General features: G+C 43.7%; 1 protein-coding gene across 3 annotated transcripts; it reads right to left on the reverse strand.

Moving 5' to 3' along the window:
* Positions 1-1,642: 1,642 nt before the first annotated feature.
* Positions 1,643-16,597, reverse strand: LOC131135511 (uncharacterized). 3 transcript variants are annotated; one of them, XM_058081498.1, is made up of 3 exons: positions 16,146-16,597; positions 7,781-7,852; positions 1,643-7,164 (listed from the first exon to the last, which is right to left on the reverse strand). In XM_058081498.1, exon 3 carries the CDS (start codon positions 3,875-3,877, stop codon positions 2,339-2,341), a length of 1,539 nt encoding a protein of 512 aa, XP_057937481.1. In that variant the 5' UTR covers positions 3,878-7,164; positions 7,781-7,852; positions 16,146-16,597; the 3' UTR covers positions 1,643-2,338. The 3 variants fall into 3 exon arrangements, with proteins under 3 accessions (XP_057937481.1, XP_057937479.1, XP_057937480.1); XM_058081496.1 differs by having other exon boundaries at positions 1,643-7,464; XM_058081497.1 differs by lacking the exon at positions 16,146-16,597 and having other exon boundaries at positions 1,643-7,464; positions 7,781-8,250.
* Between the last annotated feature and the right edge of the window lie 144 nt (positions 16,598-16,741).

A 16,741-nucleotide genomic window follows, 5' to 3' on the forward strand; every position in this document is an offset into this window, starting at 1 on the left:
ACCAGCCATGTTGTTTGGTCTAGAGACAGTACCACTGAGGAAAAGACAGGAAACAGAACTGGAGGGAGCAGAGATGAGGATGCTGAGGTTCACATTGGGAGTGACCAGGATGGATAGGATCAGGAAGGAGTACATCAGAGGGATATTACATGTTAGAGGCCTTGGAGATAAAGTCAGAGGCCAGACTGAGATGGTTGGGACATGTCCAGAGGAGAGATAGTGAATATATTGGTAGAAGGATGCTGCCAGGTAGGAGGCGTAGAGGAAGACCAAAGAGGAGGTTTATGGATTGTCAGGTTCAAACCCCAACACTTGTAAAAAAAACACTGCCTGTACAAAGGAAGACACAGAGAGGTGAGTTTCTTTTTACTTGCAAGGAGAGTGATGGAGACTGCACAGTTACAATCCTCCTACCAACTCTGAGACAGTCACCTTTCTCCTCGCATTTTATTCAGTTAGGAACGCCCTAGTTACAATGAGATTTCAACTGCTGAGGGAAGGGGGGTTTAATTATTCCAGTTGAAACCGGTTCTTTCGTACAACATGTTATCCATAGTGTGTGGGTATCTCATCCTTGGCATGTGATCCTCTGGGGACACACACACACATTCTTTGAGGTCACATCTACTTCTGACCCGTGCAGTTATGTCTCCTGAGAGTATGATAAAACTATCTGCTGAGGAATGTTCTGTCATGTTCTGTTTTCCCTTAATCATGATGTACACCACAAGTGCAGGCGTCACAGCATTAATCTTACATTGCTATGTGAGTGATATGAAACACATGTACAGCATTAATCTTACTTTGTTATGTGAGTGATATGAAATGTTTGTGGGTCATAAGAAAATAGGTCATAAGAATATAGTAAAAATAGGTCATAAGAATATAGTAAAAATAGAATAACTTTATGTGCAATTCTTCCAACATGGATGTACTGAAAAAGGACATGAGGGTAGTTGGTGTGAGAGAGACAGATGCAGAAGACAGGTTGGGAGATGGATGGAGGAGATTGATTTGCTGTGGCGACCCCTGAAGGGAAAAGCCCAAAGAGAGAGAAAGACGAAGAATAGATTCCAATAAGATGTAAGTTCTGTGCTTACCACATTTACAAACTCACTCCCCTGGTCTGTGAGAATGCGTTTTGGGTGCTTCAAATTGATGAACATACTTCGGTATTTGTTCTGTGACCTCCTCTGCCCGTTTTGTCTTAAGGGCATGGGCTTGTGGCCACTTGGTGAAATAGTCCACCGTCACGCACACATACGTGTCTCCATTGTTTGTGGTGGTCAGTTTGCCGATCAGGTCCATACCCACAAGTTAAAATGATTGTGTGACCTAAGAAAAAACGGTGCAAAATTAAATTTTTTGACTACATTTTTTGGCTTTTGACACCAAACAGCACACCCGCAACCCTAGTGAGGATAAGCCACATAGAAAATGGATGGATGCACCAACCAGTTCCAACTATTGAGTCAAAATATCAAAATATCCAGCATGATAATGTCAGGAAACATAAAGTTGAGGACCCAAATGCAAACTGTTGTTGTTAGGGTTAAGCCCAAAACATTATCACCAACTGTAAAAGAAGACACAAAGACGTGAGTATTAAGCTTGCAAGGAGAGTGGATCAGAGACTGTTCAGTAACAAATCCCCAACGCACTCTGAAAACAGTCTCTGCTCTCCGTCCTTTTATTTAAGAGTTAGGCGTGGCCCATTACAATGGAGGCCGGTTTTTACTACAAGCATATCTTGAAAATGCAGACACAGAATGTTGAAAATGCAGACACAGACTATTCAAGGAGACATCCTGTTATTGAGGGTCTGTTCAGAAATGCAGAGTCATACAAAAGATATGTGAGCTATATGCATGGAAAAAGTAACTTGGATAATATGAAGCAAGCTAGTATAATGTGAATACAGGTTTTATTCCAACATTTCCCTCCTGTTTATCCTATTTACTCATCGTAGAACTTCATTCATTGATCACTTCACGAGGATTTTCGATCATAAAATCATAAACATATAAGAAAAAGTTACACCTAGAGGGAAGGTTGCTTCTCATAGTCACCTGGATTGGGGAAAAGATCAGGAATGTTAAAACTGTCTTCTCCGACATCATTTTGTGGAATAAGAGTGTACAGTTCCTGCACATTTAACTGAATAGGTGAAATAGCAGAGGATATCATCTGGGTGCATATTCTGCGAATGATAGGAACACAAATACATCCACACACTGCCAGAATGCAGACAAAAACTGTCACTGCCAATGCAATCGTCATTAAAAGTGGCTTCCATTTACTGAAGAAATCAGCAAACCCAGTATACTGGGGTTTTTTTTTACTGCACCGCCAGTAACATGTCAAGAGCAATGCGGTTCTGGAAAGCCATCAAGGACGTAGCTGACAATTGCTCATGTATAGCCTTAAAACCATCTTGAGTATAATTTCCTAGCTTCTGAACATTGTAATGGATGTAATTGATTCTATCTACATTTTTATTAATCGTGCACCACCAACAAATCAAAGATTCAAATCCTGCTGCTATTTGATTACCCAGCTTGTAGTCATCAGGAACACCTCGCGGAACGCCTATAGCGTCTATATATGTTGGATCATTTTCACTCCATCCCAAGCTTCTTTTAGTCCTAGTCCATAAGTGTGGAAGTATAGTATCAAATGTAGTCAATAATTCTCCCGCTGTTATCTGAAATATTTGAACAGGTAAGATCAAGGTAACTGATGCACAATAACCTGTGGTATTGAAGGGTAACTTATCATAGATAGCATTATCTCCACACCACCACCATATGTCACTATGTGATAAGGGTGTAAAATGTTCATCAACAGTTTCAGTTTCAGCACATTGAGAAGCGTTCAATGAACCCAATATTGTGCCGGTTCCAGTTCTGTGGATACACGTGAAATTACCCATTGCAACTTGACTGGAAAACAGTGGTTTCTTCTTCTCTGGACCTGTAAGGGGAAACACTCTATCATACATGGTACAACTTCCTGTAGGGTTGGTCTTGGTCATAACCTGCACGAGACAATCTTTGTTCAGAACAGAGGGAACTATTTGCAGTAGCGGTCTTGGTCCCATGCAAACCACACAGTCCTGGCCTGTGGTGTTTGCAGCTTGTTCTGCCATGAGTAGCCAGTTGTTGCTTTGACCAGAAACTCCAGTAAATACTTGGAACCAATCATCAGTAGTTTGAAGCACTGTAACCCCTGCTCTACTCGTTGCTTTAGTTAATTCCGGTTTCTTTAGATTGGCCGTAAACGTTTGACATAACTGGATTGGGTAACATGTATCATATCCTGTTCTCCATTGACACAACAAAAATTCCCAACAGGTACATCCAAGCCACACACACGAAGTATTTTGGGGCGGATCTGGGTCTAAGAGTTTTCCTGACTTCAGATTTACGGTTAAAATTAAGGTTCTGCCATTGTTCTTTTCGATAAGTGACATAAGTGGCCTTTGATGTTTAGCATATCTGGTCGTAGTATATGATGTCCAATTATAACCCGGGGGGTCTGCCACTAAAGTCTCCCAACTCCCTTCTCTATCATTAATCATATACCAAGGATTTTTATCTGGTGTAGCGTATACTCCCTTGTGACGCAATTGATTAACAGTTAGGGTGATTACTGTGGTTTTATTTTGTGGAATGCATACTCTGAGTAGACTGACATGCTGATGTTGACCACAGGCAGGGTCCGTGAGATTTTGTTTCATGTTTAGCTCAGAGTATCGTTTGCCAGGCTGTTGTATTTGTAACTGCTCATGAAGTAACAGGCTAATTCCGATAATAATTAGTCCAAGTGCCGTTGTTAATATTATCGTTACTCCTGATTTCATTTTAACTTGAGCCATGTTTTCAGGTATCCCCTGGTTTCCCCTAAAGTCCTACAAGGCTGTGGACAATCTTCACCGGGTTTGAGACGACTACACACTAAAAGTGCAGCCCCCTTTGTAGTCGGACTTTACCTTGCAGGACGGTAGGAAACCCTGAGACCCTTCCAACAAGCCCTTTTCTGTTATCTTTTATTTATCTTATTTACAATAAGTACCACAATGCTATGGTGATAACGCACATAAGTACCCCTACACTAAAAATCACAATAGAAGCAGTTAATTTAATCATGATTTAAAATCTTTTTGCAATGAATCAAATGAATCCAAGTATTACGTTCTGCTATTTTTACAGCTGTCGGTGTGGTTAATAAGACTTGATAAGGTCCTTCCCACTTTGGTGAGTACCAATGCTTCTTCTTGATGCTTTTAATCAGTACCCAATCTCCTGGTTCTACCAGTTGGTCCTCCTATGGAGAAATGGATGACGTTTGCTCATCATTGTTTGGTTTGTCTATTTGGCCAACACTTTGCAACATTTTTCTCATGTAATCCGCTAGATTACTATCTTCATTTGTTTCCCAATCATTTTTAAAATATGGTAATCTATAAGGTCGTCCAAACATGATTTCATAAGGTGTTAACCCGTTGGTACTGGTTATGTTGATGTGCAATTTAACCAAGTCTAAACATTGTGTCCATTGTCTGCCTGTGTAAATAGTTGCCCTTTATTCTTCATCAATTTACAGGCCTCAGTCAGGGCTACTAATTCTGCTGCTTGTGCAGAATAATTGCTGGGCAACTGAGATGCTTTTAGCACTGATGTTAAAGTGACGACTGCATAACCTGTCAATGCTTTACCTCGTTCATTTCTTTTTGATGATCCGTCAACAAATAACACTTCTCCATCAGGTAAAGGTATGTTAATCAGATCTGTCCTACATTTAGCAGACTGTTCAGCCAATTCCTGACAACTATGCTGAAGTCCGTCATCAGGAAGTGGAATCAAAGTAGCTGGGTTGAGGGTAGTGCATCTCTCGAGTTGTATATGCGGTTGTGACAATAATGTATATCGCTTCCCTCTAAAAGAGAAAGCGAACCAAAATTGACTGTCTTTATCTACTGGAACTGAAAAGAATGCATTACTAATGTCTACTACCATAAAGTATGTAGCGTCTGACCTTAAAGAATTCAAAAGAGTATGTGGGTCAGGTACAAATGGCACCCTCTGAATTACTGCATTATTTACTTCTTTTAGATCCTGTACCAACCTCCAACCAACAGAAGGGGGAGTCTTTTTAACCGGAAAAATGGGTGTATTACACGGTGAATCTGGGCATTCAATTATTATTTTAGCTGTTATAAATTCAACAATCACAGGTTTTATTCCTTCATATGCATCTGGTTTCAACAGGTATTGACGCACACAAGGTCTGTGTTCAGTTTTTGCTCTAATCTGTACTGGTAATGTTCCCTTAATTAATCCTACGTCCGATGGTCCTTTTGACCATAGTGTTTCGGGAATACCGTTTAAGTACTCCTCCTCTTCACCGGTTAATAAATATTGTCACTCTATTTTATCTTGTAAATGTCTCCTCGGCCATGCCCTTGACTTCGGTCTCTATATACATATATTCCTCTTCCTCCATTAGGTCCACTATCCTGAAAATACTTTTAAATGTCTTCCGCATTGAAGGTGTCTAGTTTTTGCATTTTCAATCAAATGTAAAATAGCATGCATTTACAAAAAGGCCCACAGTCTTCCATTCATCATTGTCTCTTTTAGGAAAAGACACATGAAGAACGGAATCATTGACATCAAAAATATTCTACTCAAAAAAAAGTAAAGGGCTCCCAGGTAGTGCTGATATGCCCAAACACAAATATTTTGGTGTTATATATAACTAATATTGGCCCTTAAGTAATTTTTACTTCTTAATTCATTTTGAAGCAAAAGGGGTGTGTCCTGCGTGAGACAGGAAGGGCACCAATAACTAACAGACACACATACACTAATATTTACGATTAAAGTGGTATACCATAAGCCATTTTTTTGTTTTCTCTTCGTGCCTGGTGAGACACGGCGTAGAGCCTGCTCTACGGATTATTTTTCTTTTCTAGATTGTCTTTTCGGCACAACAGGTCACATGCTCACCTGTGCTGAGTTTTTTATTATTTTTATTTATTTTTTATTACTATTTTTTTTGTTTGTTTTTGTGATATCACATCCGCGGTACAACAGGTACTGTTGGGTATCCTGTTGGATTTTTTTTTCCTATTTTTCTGCCACCCTGTACTCTTTTTGTCTATTCTTTTTTCCTGTCTCTCTCTGTCCTGCTATTTTCATCCATACGTAAGTATGCTGAATGCCTTCTCTATTCATTTGTTTTTCCTTACAGTTAGTTTTGTTTCTGATTTTTTGCTGTAAGTCTTTTATTCCTGCCGTAGACAGTTTGCCATTAAAATCGTATTGTTTTATCCAATACGGTAATGGTTTTAACGCATCTGGATCCTGTTTTTCTACCATTATCCAATCTTTGCATTCTAGACTGTCTATTACTTTTTTACGTTGTTTACCTTGCCCTTTTCCCATTTTGGCAATTTGGTCCCAACTATGACGAGTGCTCCTAGGGAGTCCTAATAGTTGGGGATGTTCTTAGTGAGGTGGTGATCGATGCCTTATTGTGGTAATTGTCAAACTTCTACCCCAGTGAGGGCGGACAATTCTTGCCTTTGCATCCACAACAAGTCACCACTTACAATCTCACTGTTTGGTATGGAGTTCAACACCTAGTGGTTTTCTTACTCCCAATCACACTCACATATACTTATTCATACACCTTTTAACGCGTTTTCCTTTTGCCAGCATACACCTTTTAACGCGTTTTCCTTTATGCCAGAGGACGCCGCCGCCCTTGCAGAATTTAACTGTATCCTTTTCAACAGGCGAGTCTGCCCTCGCGCGGACTTTAACTGGTCTTTACTTTTACCTGATAGAGTCTAGAATTGTCAGGGTTTTTATACCTTATCGCCTAACTTGTCACCCCTTGAATACCGGTATTCTATTTCACTTTTCACACATTCCCTTTTTAAGTGAAATATTTACTCACACGTCTCCGTGTTCCTGGATCTCCGTCAACCTTCAGATCCCAGCCCGAGAGGGAGGAACCAGTCCCGGAAAGGGTATATTTCGCTGTGGCCACAGACTTGCCTGGATCTCTCTCCCCCGCTGGAATCGTCAGGTATGTTGGAATCCGGCTCGAAGGACCAAGTTAATGTTAGGGTTAAGCCCAAAACATTATCACCAACTGTAAAAGAAGACACAAAGACGTGAGTATTAAGCTTGCAAGGAGAGTGGATCAGAGACTGTTCAGTAACAAATCCCCAACGCACTCTGAAAACAGTCTCTGCTCTCCGTCCTTTTATTTAAGAGTTAGGCGTGGCCCATTACAATGGAGGCCGGGTTTTACTACAAGCATATCTTGAAAATGCAGACACAGAATGTTGAAAATGCAGACACAGACTATTCAAGGAGACATCCTGTTATTGAGGGTCTGTTCAGAAATGCAGAGTCAGACTATTCAAGGAGACATCTTGTTATTGAGGGTCTGTTCAGAAATGCAGAGTCATACAAAAGATATGTGAGCTATATGCATGAAAAAGTAACTTGGATAATATGAAGCAAGCTAGTATAATGTGAATACAGGTTTTATTCCAACAGTTATGAAGTTGGTCAGAAAACCCAGGAGCAGAACGGGGAGGAACGTATTTTTTTTTTTATAACGGAATACCAAAGTAAACCAGACTAAAGCTAACTTATCCAGTACATCTTAATGGAGTAATATAACCTTCACTAAAATGCAGATTATTAGAGCAATAATGCAGGGAGAAGACAGAATGACAAAGTAATAAAAGAAATGATACCTTTATGAGAGTATGTTGGACATTCTGCTTTATGGTATGCTGAGCCGCCTGGCAGACAGTACATTCTGACACCTGTGTAAAGAACACAAGATGGATGTAAACTACACAAGTTGGACTCAGAAGAAAGACGTACATGAGAAGAATTACTTTTACAACAGTATGTTACAACGCTGAAGTTGGCTTCCGATACAGCACTTGAAGGTCACATCATGACTAATCTTAGTGTTTTTCCAGGTGGTCTGTATTTGGTGACACTTCTTAATGTGAGAACATTTCATGTAAGACATTGCCTTTTCCTGACGGTGACGATTGTATTTGTGAATAAAGGCACATTTAGACATTTTCTTACCATCTAGTCTATATCAGACCTGGTCTACTTCGAAAACTATTAGACCTACACTTCTCAAATCAGGACTGGATTAATATACAGACACCAAAGACTCTTAAAAACAGAGTTTGTGATTTGTGAAATCTTTCTTTGTTAAAATGCAAGAAAAGGTCATGACCTCAATATGAGCCAGCAGTAACTAACTTGGCCAGTACTACTTTGTACAGCCAGTGTGCATACGTAGATGTATAAGGAGGCATCGAGCATAGATAGCTATTACCAGAAGAAAATTCAAGGAGTCACTTGTGTGCACAAATGACCATAATGCTTTCGTCCAAAAGCTTCTCTGTGCTAAGACACACATACACACACCTTCTGAGTGAACCCCCAACCCCCAGCAGAAGACCCATCATTGTAAACACTGCTCATTAGGTCATGTTACATTTACATCTAATTGACAAATCAGATGCCAACTTCAACTGAAGTCATCAATACCTTATTTGCTTCTTTGAATATGGTTCTTGGGCCAAACACTAGAAAATACAATTATAAATATGTGTGTTTTTACCCATTTGTCAATATCTTTGGTCACTGCAGGCCAGAAAAAACGCATGCCAATGGCATCCCATGTTTTTTTCTGGCCTGTGTGAGCTCCTGCTGGGGTGGCATGAAATTCAACAAAAATGGAGTTTGCTTCTTCTGCACCACACACCACTTTTGTTTTGATTTCTCTGCCAGATCCCTTGGTGTAATACAGTGCGCCACCTACAGGATAAATGATGACATTAATTATTTTAAAGCATGCCACACCTTGAGTTGAATTAAAACGCGAACATATGAAGACGTCTGCTGACTGACACGTTATCCATCAATTATATCAAGTAGCCTGATCATTTTTTAAAGCTAGATAGAATAAATGGACATTGCAGCAACTGCAAGAAATATGCAGTGGCTGGTCTCCTGCAGGACTGTATTAGAGTTTGTAATCTGCCAGGAGGTGTTGCACACATAGAACATTTGTAATAACTTAGTTGTAACACTGTTACATTGCCATCCCCAAGAATGTTTCATCTGAAATGTGTAAAATAAATCATCTTATGTCCTAAATAAACCTTATAAAGTGTCATCATCCAAACCATGATTTACTCTCTCCAATTGGTGGTGGACATTTTAAATGCCATTTTATTGAGAAAACATGTATTGATTTACTGAGAGCATAGCATCTTATTTTCATGTTAGTTTGACAAACTAAGGAATGCACAAATTATATCACAAGCGCTTGCACTTGGCCATAATTAGCCTACCCACCTTCAACCTGATACGTCAACGCTTTTCTGTGAAGTTCGGACTTTTCTGTCTTGTCAACCTGTCTGGATAATTCATATGGGTCTTGTACAACAGCATCTGTCCTTACAATGCAGGGTCCATCGTGAAGTTATTGGAAATTACCTAAATAGCTGGCTACTGAAAAACACTTCTGATACTGAAATATCAAATATTCGATACCAAATCTCAATGCTCTAAAATAGATTCTTAAATCAAAATATCCACACATTTGATACTTGTGTCAGATTCACAGGTGATGTATATCATTACCAAGCACACAATGGAAAGTAAGTTAACAATTGGGATGTTGCCAAATGATAGACATGATAGATGGAAAATAATTTTTCTTCTTGGGTAACTATGGAATGCATAAGCGCAGAGCACACTGTTCACTCAGTCTGTTGAAACTATGACCATGACCGAGAAATTAATAATAACAATTGTGAATTACTAATGTCAAAATGACTTGTCTTGTATTATCAATGCAATGAGGTATGTAGTGACTTGAAATACTCTACTTTTTAAAAATACCACAAACATGAAGTGGATTTCTAAAAACTACTGGTATCGACAGGTATTGACAGCCAATACCAGTCTGAATTTTACTCAATATCGGATCGGAAACGAAACACTGATTCACTCTGTCCAGATTCATGCCACACCAACCAATGCACAGGGTTTAATATTACTAACATTGGGTATTTATCTTAGTCCAAGTAGGGGGTGCATGCAAATCTCGGCACGTCAAAAAAACACCCTGCCGTAAAATGCATTCACACCACATTTCCAATATGGGAACTTAATTGGTCCAAAGTTGAAGTCCACATGAGAGATGGATGTCTTTAAAGTAAATCTTGTGAACTACAGACATGTAGAAGTCATGCTGGCCCAAGTAGGGGGTGCATGCAAATCTCGGCAGGCACAAAATCCGCCCTGCCGTAGAATGCATGCACCCAAATTTGCTGCTGAGCAAACCATGTGAACTACATACATGTAGAAATCATCTTAGTCCACGTGGGGGTGCAAAACCAACAGTTGGAATTTGATATTAATTAATTATATATAGTATATATTTTTTTTATCTCTATAGTAACTTTTTATGTATGTTTTAAGATTGTAATGAAACCAACTTGAGATGAAAACACGTCTTCTGCATCACTAGTGCAACAAACCTTGCGTTCCTTACATTTCCATGGAGTTATTATTTCCTTGGGTGTAATTCCCAAGGTAGCGTTGTGGCTGTTGCAAGAAAGACTCTTGTGCACAAGACTCTTGAGGTCTTGTGCAGAGCTTTATTTCTCAACGGCTCAAAAACCACACAATCATAAAGATGGAACATCTTATATAGCGCTAACCTTACGCGCCAAAAGACAAGGATCAAACCACGTCCCCAACCCGCCTACCGACTGGGTGAGAGACCTGCCCCCAAGTGTCCACCACTTGGGGGCTGCGTTGACCATCCGCCGGAGCAAGGGGCAAAACCTGCGAAGGGGAAGCAGAACAGTCTGCCCTGATCTGCGCAGGGTTGGTCGGGGACCTCGGGGGGCGACCCCGACGAGGGACCTGCGCCAGCAACATCCTTTCCCCCGCTACCATGTGCATAGGCTTAAGCCTATCCACTGTAACAAGCTCGTTGCGGCCGCCGAAATCCAGCACAAAACCTTTACGCCCACGCTCGAGCACCCGAAAAGGACCATCGTAGGGGGGCTGAAGGGGCGACCGGTGGGCGTCATGGCGTACAAAAACAAAACGAGCCGAACTAAGGTCCAGTGGCACGAATGAACGTGGAAAACAGTGGTGAATGGGCCCAGGGGCCTTGGACACAAAGGGGCGTAGTTGGGAAGTAGAACTCTCAGGTAAAAACTCGCCCCGGATGCGAAGCGGCTGTCCGAGCACCAATTCAGTGGCCTCCGGGTCCTCCTTGGGAGCTGACCGCAACCCAGTTGCCGTCTGTGAGCGCAGCACGCAACGCAGCCTTGAGAGACCGGTGAAAACGCTCACATAAACCATTAGCCTGAGGATGGTAGGCTGTAGTACGGTGCACTTGCACACCCAAGGACGCAGCCAATGCTTACCATAGCTCCGATACGAACTGGGGCCCTCTATCTGAGGTGATATCGGACGGTGTGCCAAAACGTGCAACCCAGGCTGACAGAAATGCACGGGCCACATCAGCAGAGGCAGTGGCGAACAATGGGACCGCCTTCGGCCATCTGGTGGTCCGATCCACCATAGTGAGCAGGTGCGTGTACCCGTGCGAGGGAGGTAGAGGGCCAACCAGGTCCACATGCACATGGTCAAACCGCCTATCTGGGATTGGGAATGGCTCTAGGGGGGCCTTTGTATGCCAGTGGACCTTGGCTGACACGCCACGCATGCAGCTGCCCACTCCGACATCCCTCCGAAGGCCAGACAAACTTCGCACTAACCAGCTAGACAGACGCTCGAACCCCTGGGTGCGAGGGGGAATGCATCGCATCAAAAATCCGGCGCCGCCAACCCACTGGAACCACGGGCCGGGGACGGTCAGTAGAAAAATCACAGAGGAGCGTGGGACCACCATCCTGTACCACCACATCCTCAAGCTCCAGGGCTGTACTCCCGGACACAAGGGATCGTATATCAGGATCGCCGGGTAGATCCGCGGCTATCTCAGAGAAATCCGTCCCAAGGTGCACAGGTGACACCAATGCCCGAGACAGACAATCAGCAACCGGGTTAGCCTTGCCCGCCACATGCTGAATGTCCGTCGTGAACTCCAAAATGGCCGGCAAGTGGCGCTGCTGGCGGGCCGACCATGGCTCAGTCACTTTGGAGATAGCAAAGGTAAGCGGCTTATGGTCGACATCAGCTGCCCTCTAACAAGAAACGAAAATGGCAGCATGCTACGTAAAGCGCCAATAACTCCCGGTCAAAAACGCTATACTTCCGCTCGTTTGTGGCTTGCGGCTGAAAAATGCAAGTGCCAAACGCCCTCCACTCGCTGCTCGACTACCGCACCAACAGCAATGTCAGACACGTCTATCGTCAAGGCCACCGGCTGGAAGGCCTGGACCCGCTCAGAGGTCCAGTCAAGAGGGTCGTTAGCCTTCTTCTGCCGCAAGACTGCGTACAGTGGTTGCAGGTGGTGGGCAGCACGAGGAAGGAAACGGTTGTAAAAATTAACCATGTCCAAAAATTCCTGCAGTGCTTTAACTGAAGACGGGCGGGGAAAGTCAGCCACTGCCTGTACCTTGGCAGGCAAGGGAATTGCACCCTGCGATGAAATGCGGTGGCCCAAAAAATCTATCACCGGCAGCCCAAACTGGCATTTGGCCGGGTTAACAATGAGGCCGTTGTAGCCAAATTTAGTTTTTTAAATAATTGTCTTTGAGCTAGGGTAGATTAGTATCAGGTCAAGCTGTGACCTGTACCAGTAAAGGGTCAGTTAACAGATGTCAGGGCACAATATCCTGTGTGTTGTGGTTCTTGTTGTCTTTGCAGAGGTCATTGGGGGAGAACCAAAAGGCCAGGAGGGTCTTAGGTATTCAAGATCATTTACCCAGGAGGCAACAAAGATAACGGGGTGAAGGAGGAAGTATCTGGTCCAGGAACGGGATCCTGGTCCATTCCCCACACATCCCCCCAACTCCACCCCATCTGAGGAGATCTACAAAAAGCCCTGGGATGCAAGAATCGGGGCTGACTTTCCTTCTTATCGTCGGGAGGTTGCAGGCGGACTTTGGAAGAGAAACTCAGCCCAGGATCCTGTGTTTTTGTGAAATTATTCTGTCTGATCTGGTTATACAATACATCGTGACTGGCCACCAATATGTCGTCTAGATAGATGAACACAAAAGTGAGGTCACGCAACACCGAGTCCATCAGCCTCTGAAAGGTCTGCGTCGCCCCCTTGAGGCCAAAAGGCATGCGCAAAAATTCGAAAAGCCTGAACGGGGTAATTACTGCAGTCTTGGGCTCGTCCTCGGCACGCACAGGGACCTGGTGATAACCGCGGACCAGGTCGACCCTGGAAAAAACCGTCCCCCGGCCAGGCAGGCAGAAAAATCCTGAACGTGCAGAATGGGGTAGCGATCGTGCACGGTGATATTGTTAAGGCGGCGGAAAAATCGCCACACGGCCGCCATGACCCATCCGCCTTAGGCGCTATGTGCAGGGGTGAGGCCCAAAGGCTATTAGACCGCCTCACGATGCTCAAGTGCTCCATCATGGCGAACTCTTCTTTGGCCGTGGACAATTTAGCAGCGAGCGCGCAAAAAACGGCGGTCCCATCGTGGGAATGAAATGTTCAACACCATGTAAGGCAGACATGTCCAAAGTCCGGCCCCCGGGCCAATTGCGGCCCGTGGACAAATTTTTACCGGCCCGCGGCCTCTATCATGAAAGCAATAATATGCGGCCCGCCAGCACTGTTGACCACAGTATAAAATACATGTGTACAAAAAGCTATTTTTCATTTCACCAGAAGATGGCAGTAGCCCTGTGGCCGCACTCTGGCCGCCGTGATCGTGATCGTTTCAGCCCAGCCCATTTCTAACATGGCGTCTGTAAACAAAAAAAGGAAAGTTGACCGCGAGGGCCGCCGCTTCCAGGACAAGTGGAAATTTGAGTATTTTTTCACTGAAATACGAAACAACTGTGTCTGCCTAATTTGCCAAGAGACTGTGGCTGTTTTCAAGGAATTCAACATCAAGAGGCACTACCAGACGAAACATGCTAGCTACGACAAGCTAACTGGGAAGTGAAGCAACTGGAAGCTGTTTTAACGGCACAGCAAAGCTTTTTCACAAGAGTCCGTGAGTCAAATGAAAATGCCACAAAGGCAAGCTACGAAGTGGCAACGCTGATTGCAAAGCACTGCAAACCTTTCACTGAGGGTGAATTTATTAAAGACTGTGTAATGAAAATGGTTGAGAAAATTTGTCCCGCGAAGAAGCAAGAGTTTGCCAATATTTGCCTGGCTCGTAATACTGTGGTACGGAGAATTGAAGACGTTTCATTAGATATTAAGAGACAGTTAGAGGCAAAAGGAACTGAGTTTGACTTTTTCTCGTTAGCGTGCGATGAAAGCACGGATGCGTCCGACACCGCTCAGTTACTGATCTTTTTAAGAGGAGTGGACAATGACATGAACGTGAGTGAAGAGCTTCTGGACCTCCAGAGTCTGAAGGGCCAAACAAGAGGAACGGATTTATTTGTTTCTGTTTGTTCCACCGTAGATGACATGAAACTACAGTGGAATAAAGTCACCGGGATTATTACGGACGGCGCACCTGCCATGGCTGGCGAGCGGAGTGGATTATCAAGCCTTGTCTGTAACAAAGTCAGCGAAGAAGGAGGCAGCGCTATTAAACTCCACTGTATTATTCATCAAGAAGTTCTCTGTGCCAAATATATGAAATATGATAATGTTATGAAACCGGTGATAAAGACTATTAATTATATTCGCTCCAAAGCGCTGTGCCACCGCCAGTTTCAACAGTTTCTTCTCGACATCCAGGCTGAATACGGAGATGTTTTGTATCACACCGACGTAAGGTGGCTCAGTCGGGGGTCTGCGCTGCAGCGCTTCTTCTCTCTCAGGGAGGAAATTGGACAATTCTTGACTAAAAAGGGACAACCCATGCCACAATTAAATGATCCTGTTTGGCTGGCTGATTTGGGATTTTTAGTTGACATAACGCAACATCTGAATGCGCTGAACACAAGCCTCCAAGGGCAAAATGCAGTGGTAAGCCAACTGTATTCACACATCAAAGCCTTTCGGACCAAGCTGCTACTTTTCCAAAGACACCTGTCACAGGCGCAGCCCAATACCGCACATTTCCCGTCGCTGCAGGAAATTGTGACCAGTTTCCCACAGATCAATATCAGTGCGCAAATGACAAGGTATGCAGCAGACATCTCATCTCTGGTTGAGGAGTTTCAGCAGCGCTTTCGGGACTTTGCAGCTATTGAAAAGGAGATCACGCTTTTTTCCTCTCCTTTCTCCGTGGACCCTGATGACGCTCCAGACCACCTGCAACTGGAGCTCATTGAGCTGCAGTGTGACGCCGAGCATCGCAGTCGGCACCAACAGCTCCCTCTTGTCAACTTCTACCGCCAGCTGGATGAAGGCAGGTTCCAAGCAATTCGGACATTTGCTAAGAAAATGCTGAGCTTGTTTGGCTCCACATACATGTGCGAGAAGACATTCTCCGTTATGAACATTAACAAGAGCCGCATGAGGACGAGACTGAGTGACTCTCACCTGCGTGACGTCTTGCGCATCAAAACCACTGCTCTTGAGCCAGACATGGACTACATACTGCAGTCAAGATCCCAGTATCACCCTTCACATTAGTGCAGGCAAGACCTTTGTTAAGTCCTCTGAGTTGAATAAATTCTTAAATCTCAGTTAATTAATTTTTTTGTGATGGTCAAAATCACAGTTTGAATATGCAGTGATCATTGTTTTGTTTTCAGCACTTTTCCTACAGTGAGCATATAATAGTGAATAATATGTAATGTTTCACATGAACTTAGATATCCTTTATAGTTTTCTTAATTTTTTGTGGTTTGTGATTTCGGTAAAAACCTAAATGTAAAAAAAAAATGTAAAAGTATGCCATTTGTAATTAAAAAAAATCCCAAAAAGTTAATTTGTATTTAATGTTAATGGTTCAAAGAATGTCAGGCTAAATAGTCGGCCCCCACACATTTTCACCTTACCAAATCTGGCCCTCTTTGCAAAAAGTTTGGACACCCCTGATGTAAGGTATCCGCGGTAGAAAAAGATGGTGTGATCAAGGCCGGAAATTCCGCCAACAGACGCTGAAAAACGTCACCCGACGTCAAAAAGTTAGCCTGTGTCAAGGGTCCAAATCCCCCTGTCTTGCATGGAAATGTGGCAAACGACCCATGGGAACAAACAGTGCCAAACGTGTTGATGGATGAGCCATTCGCGGCACTTAATAGAGGCCCGCCGCCCCGGGCCGCCTTGTCCGTGTGTACGGGGGAAGCAAACTGACTTGAGAGCCGGAGTCCACCAAGAAACGCCTTCCCGACAGCGAGTCGATAACGAAGAGCAGCTCACTCCGTTCACCGGCGCCCACAGCCGCTACGTGAAAGACGCACAGGTCCTTCCCGCGCCGCTTCTAGCCACCACTGCCGAGTCCGCGTCCGCGTCCTCCGTCGCTGTCTGCTGAGGGTCCGCCTCCACACCGTACACCCCGAACCGCCTCAGCGCATGGAGGACCCAATCGGCGTCCTCCGCGGCCAAACAGGGGGAGTTAGCCAACACTTCTCGTACCGGAGGGGGAAGTTGG

This window comes from Doryrhamphus excisus, chromosome 9, assembly GCF_030265055.1.
Source record: "Doryrhamphus excisus isolate RoL2022-K1 chromosome 9, RoL_Dexc_1.0, whole genome shotgun sequence".
Classification (NCBI taxonomy): domain Eukaryota; kingdom Metazoa; phylum Chordata; class Actinopteri; order Syngnathiformes; family Syngnathidae; genus Doryrhamphus; species Doryrhamphus excisus.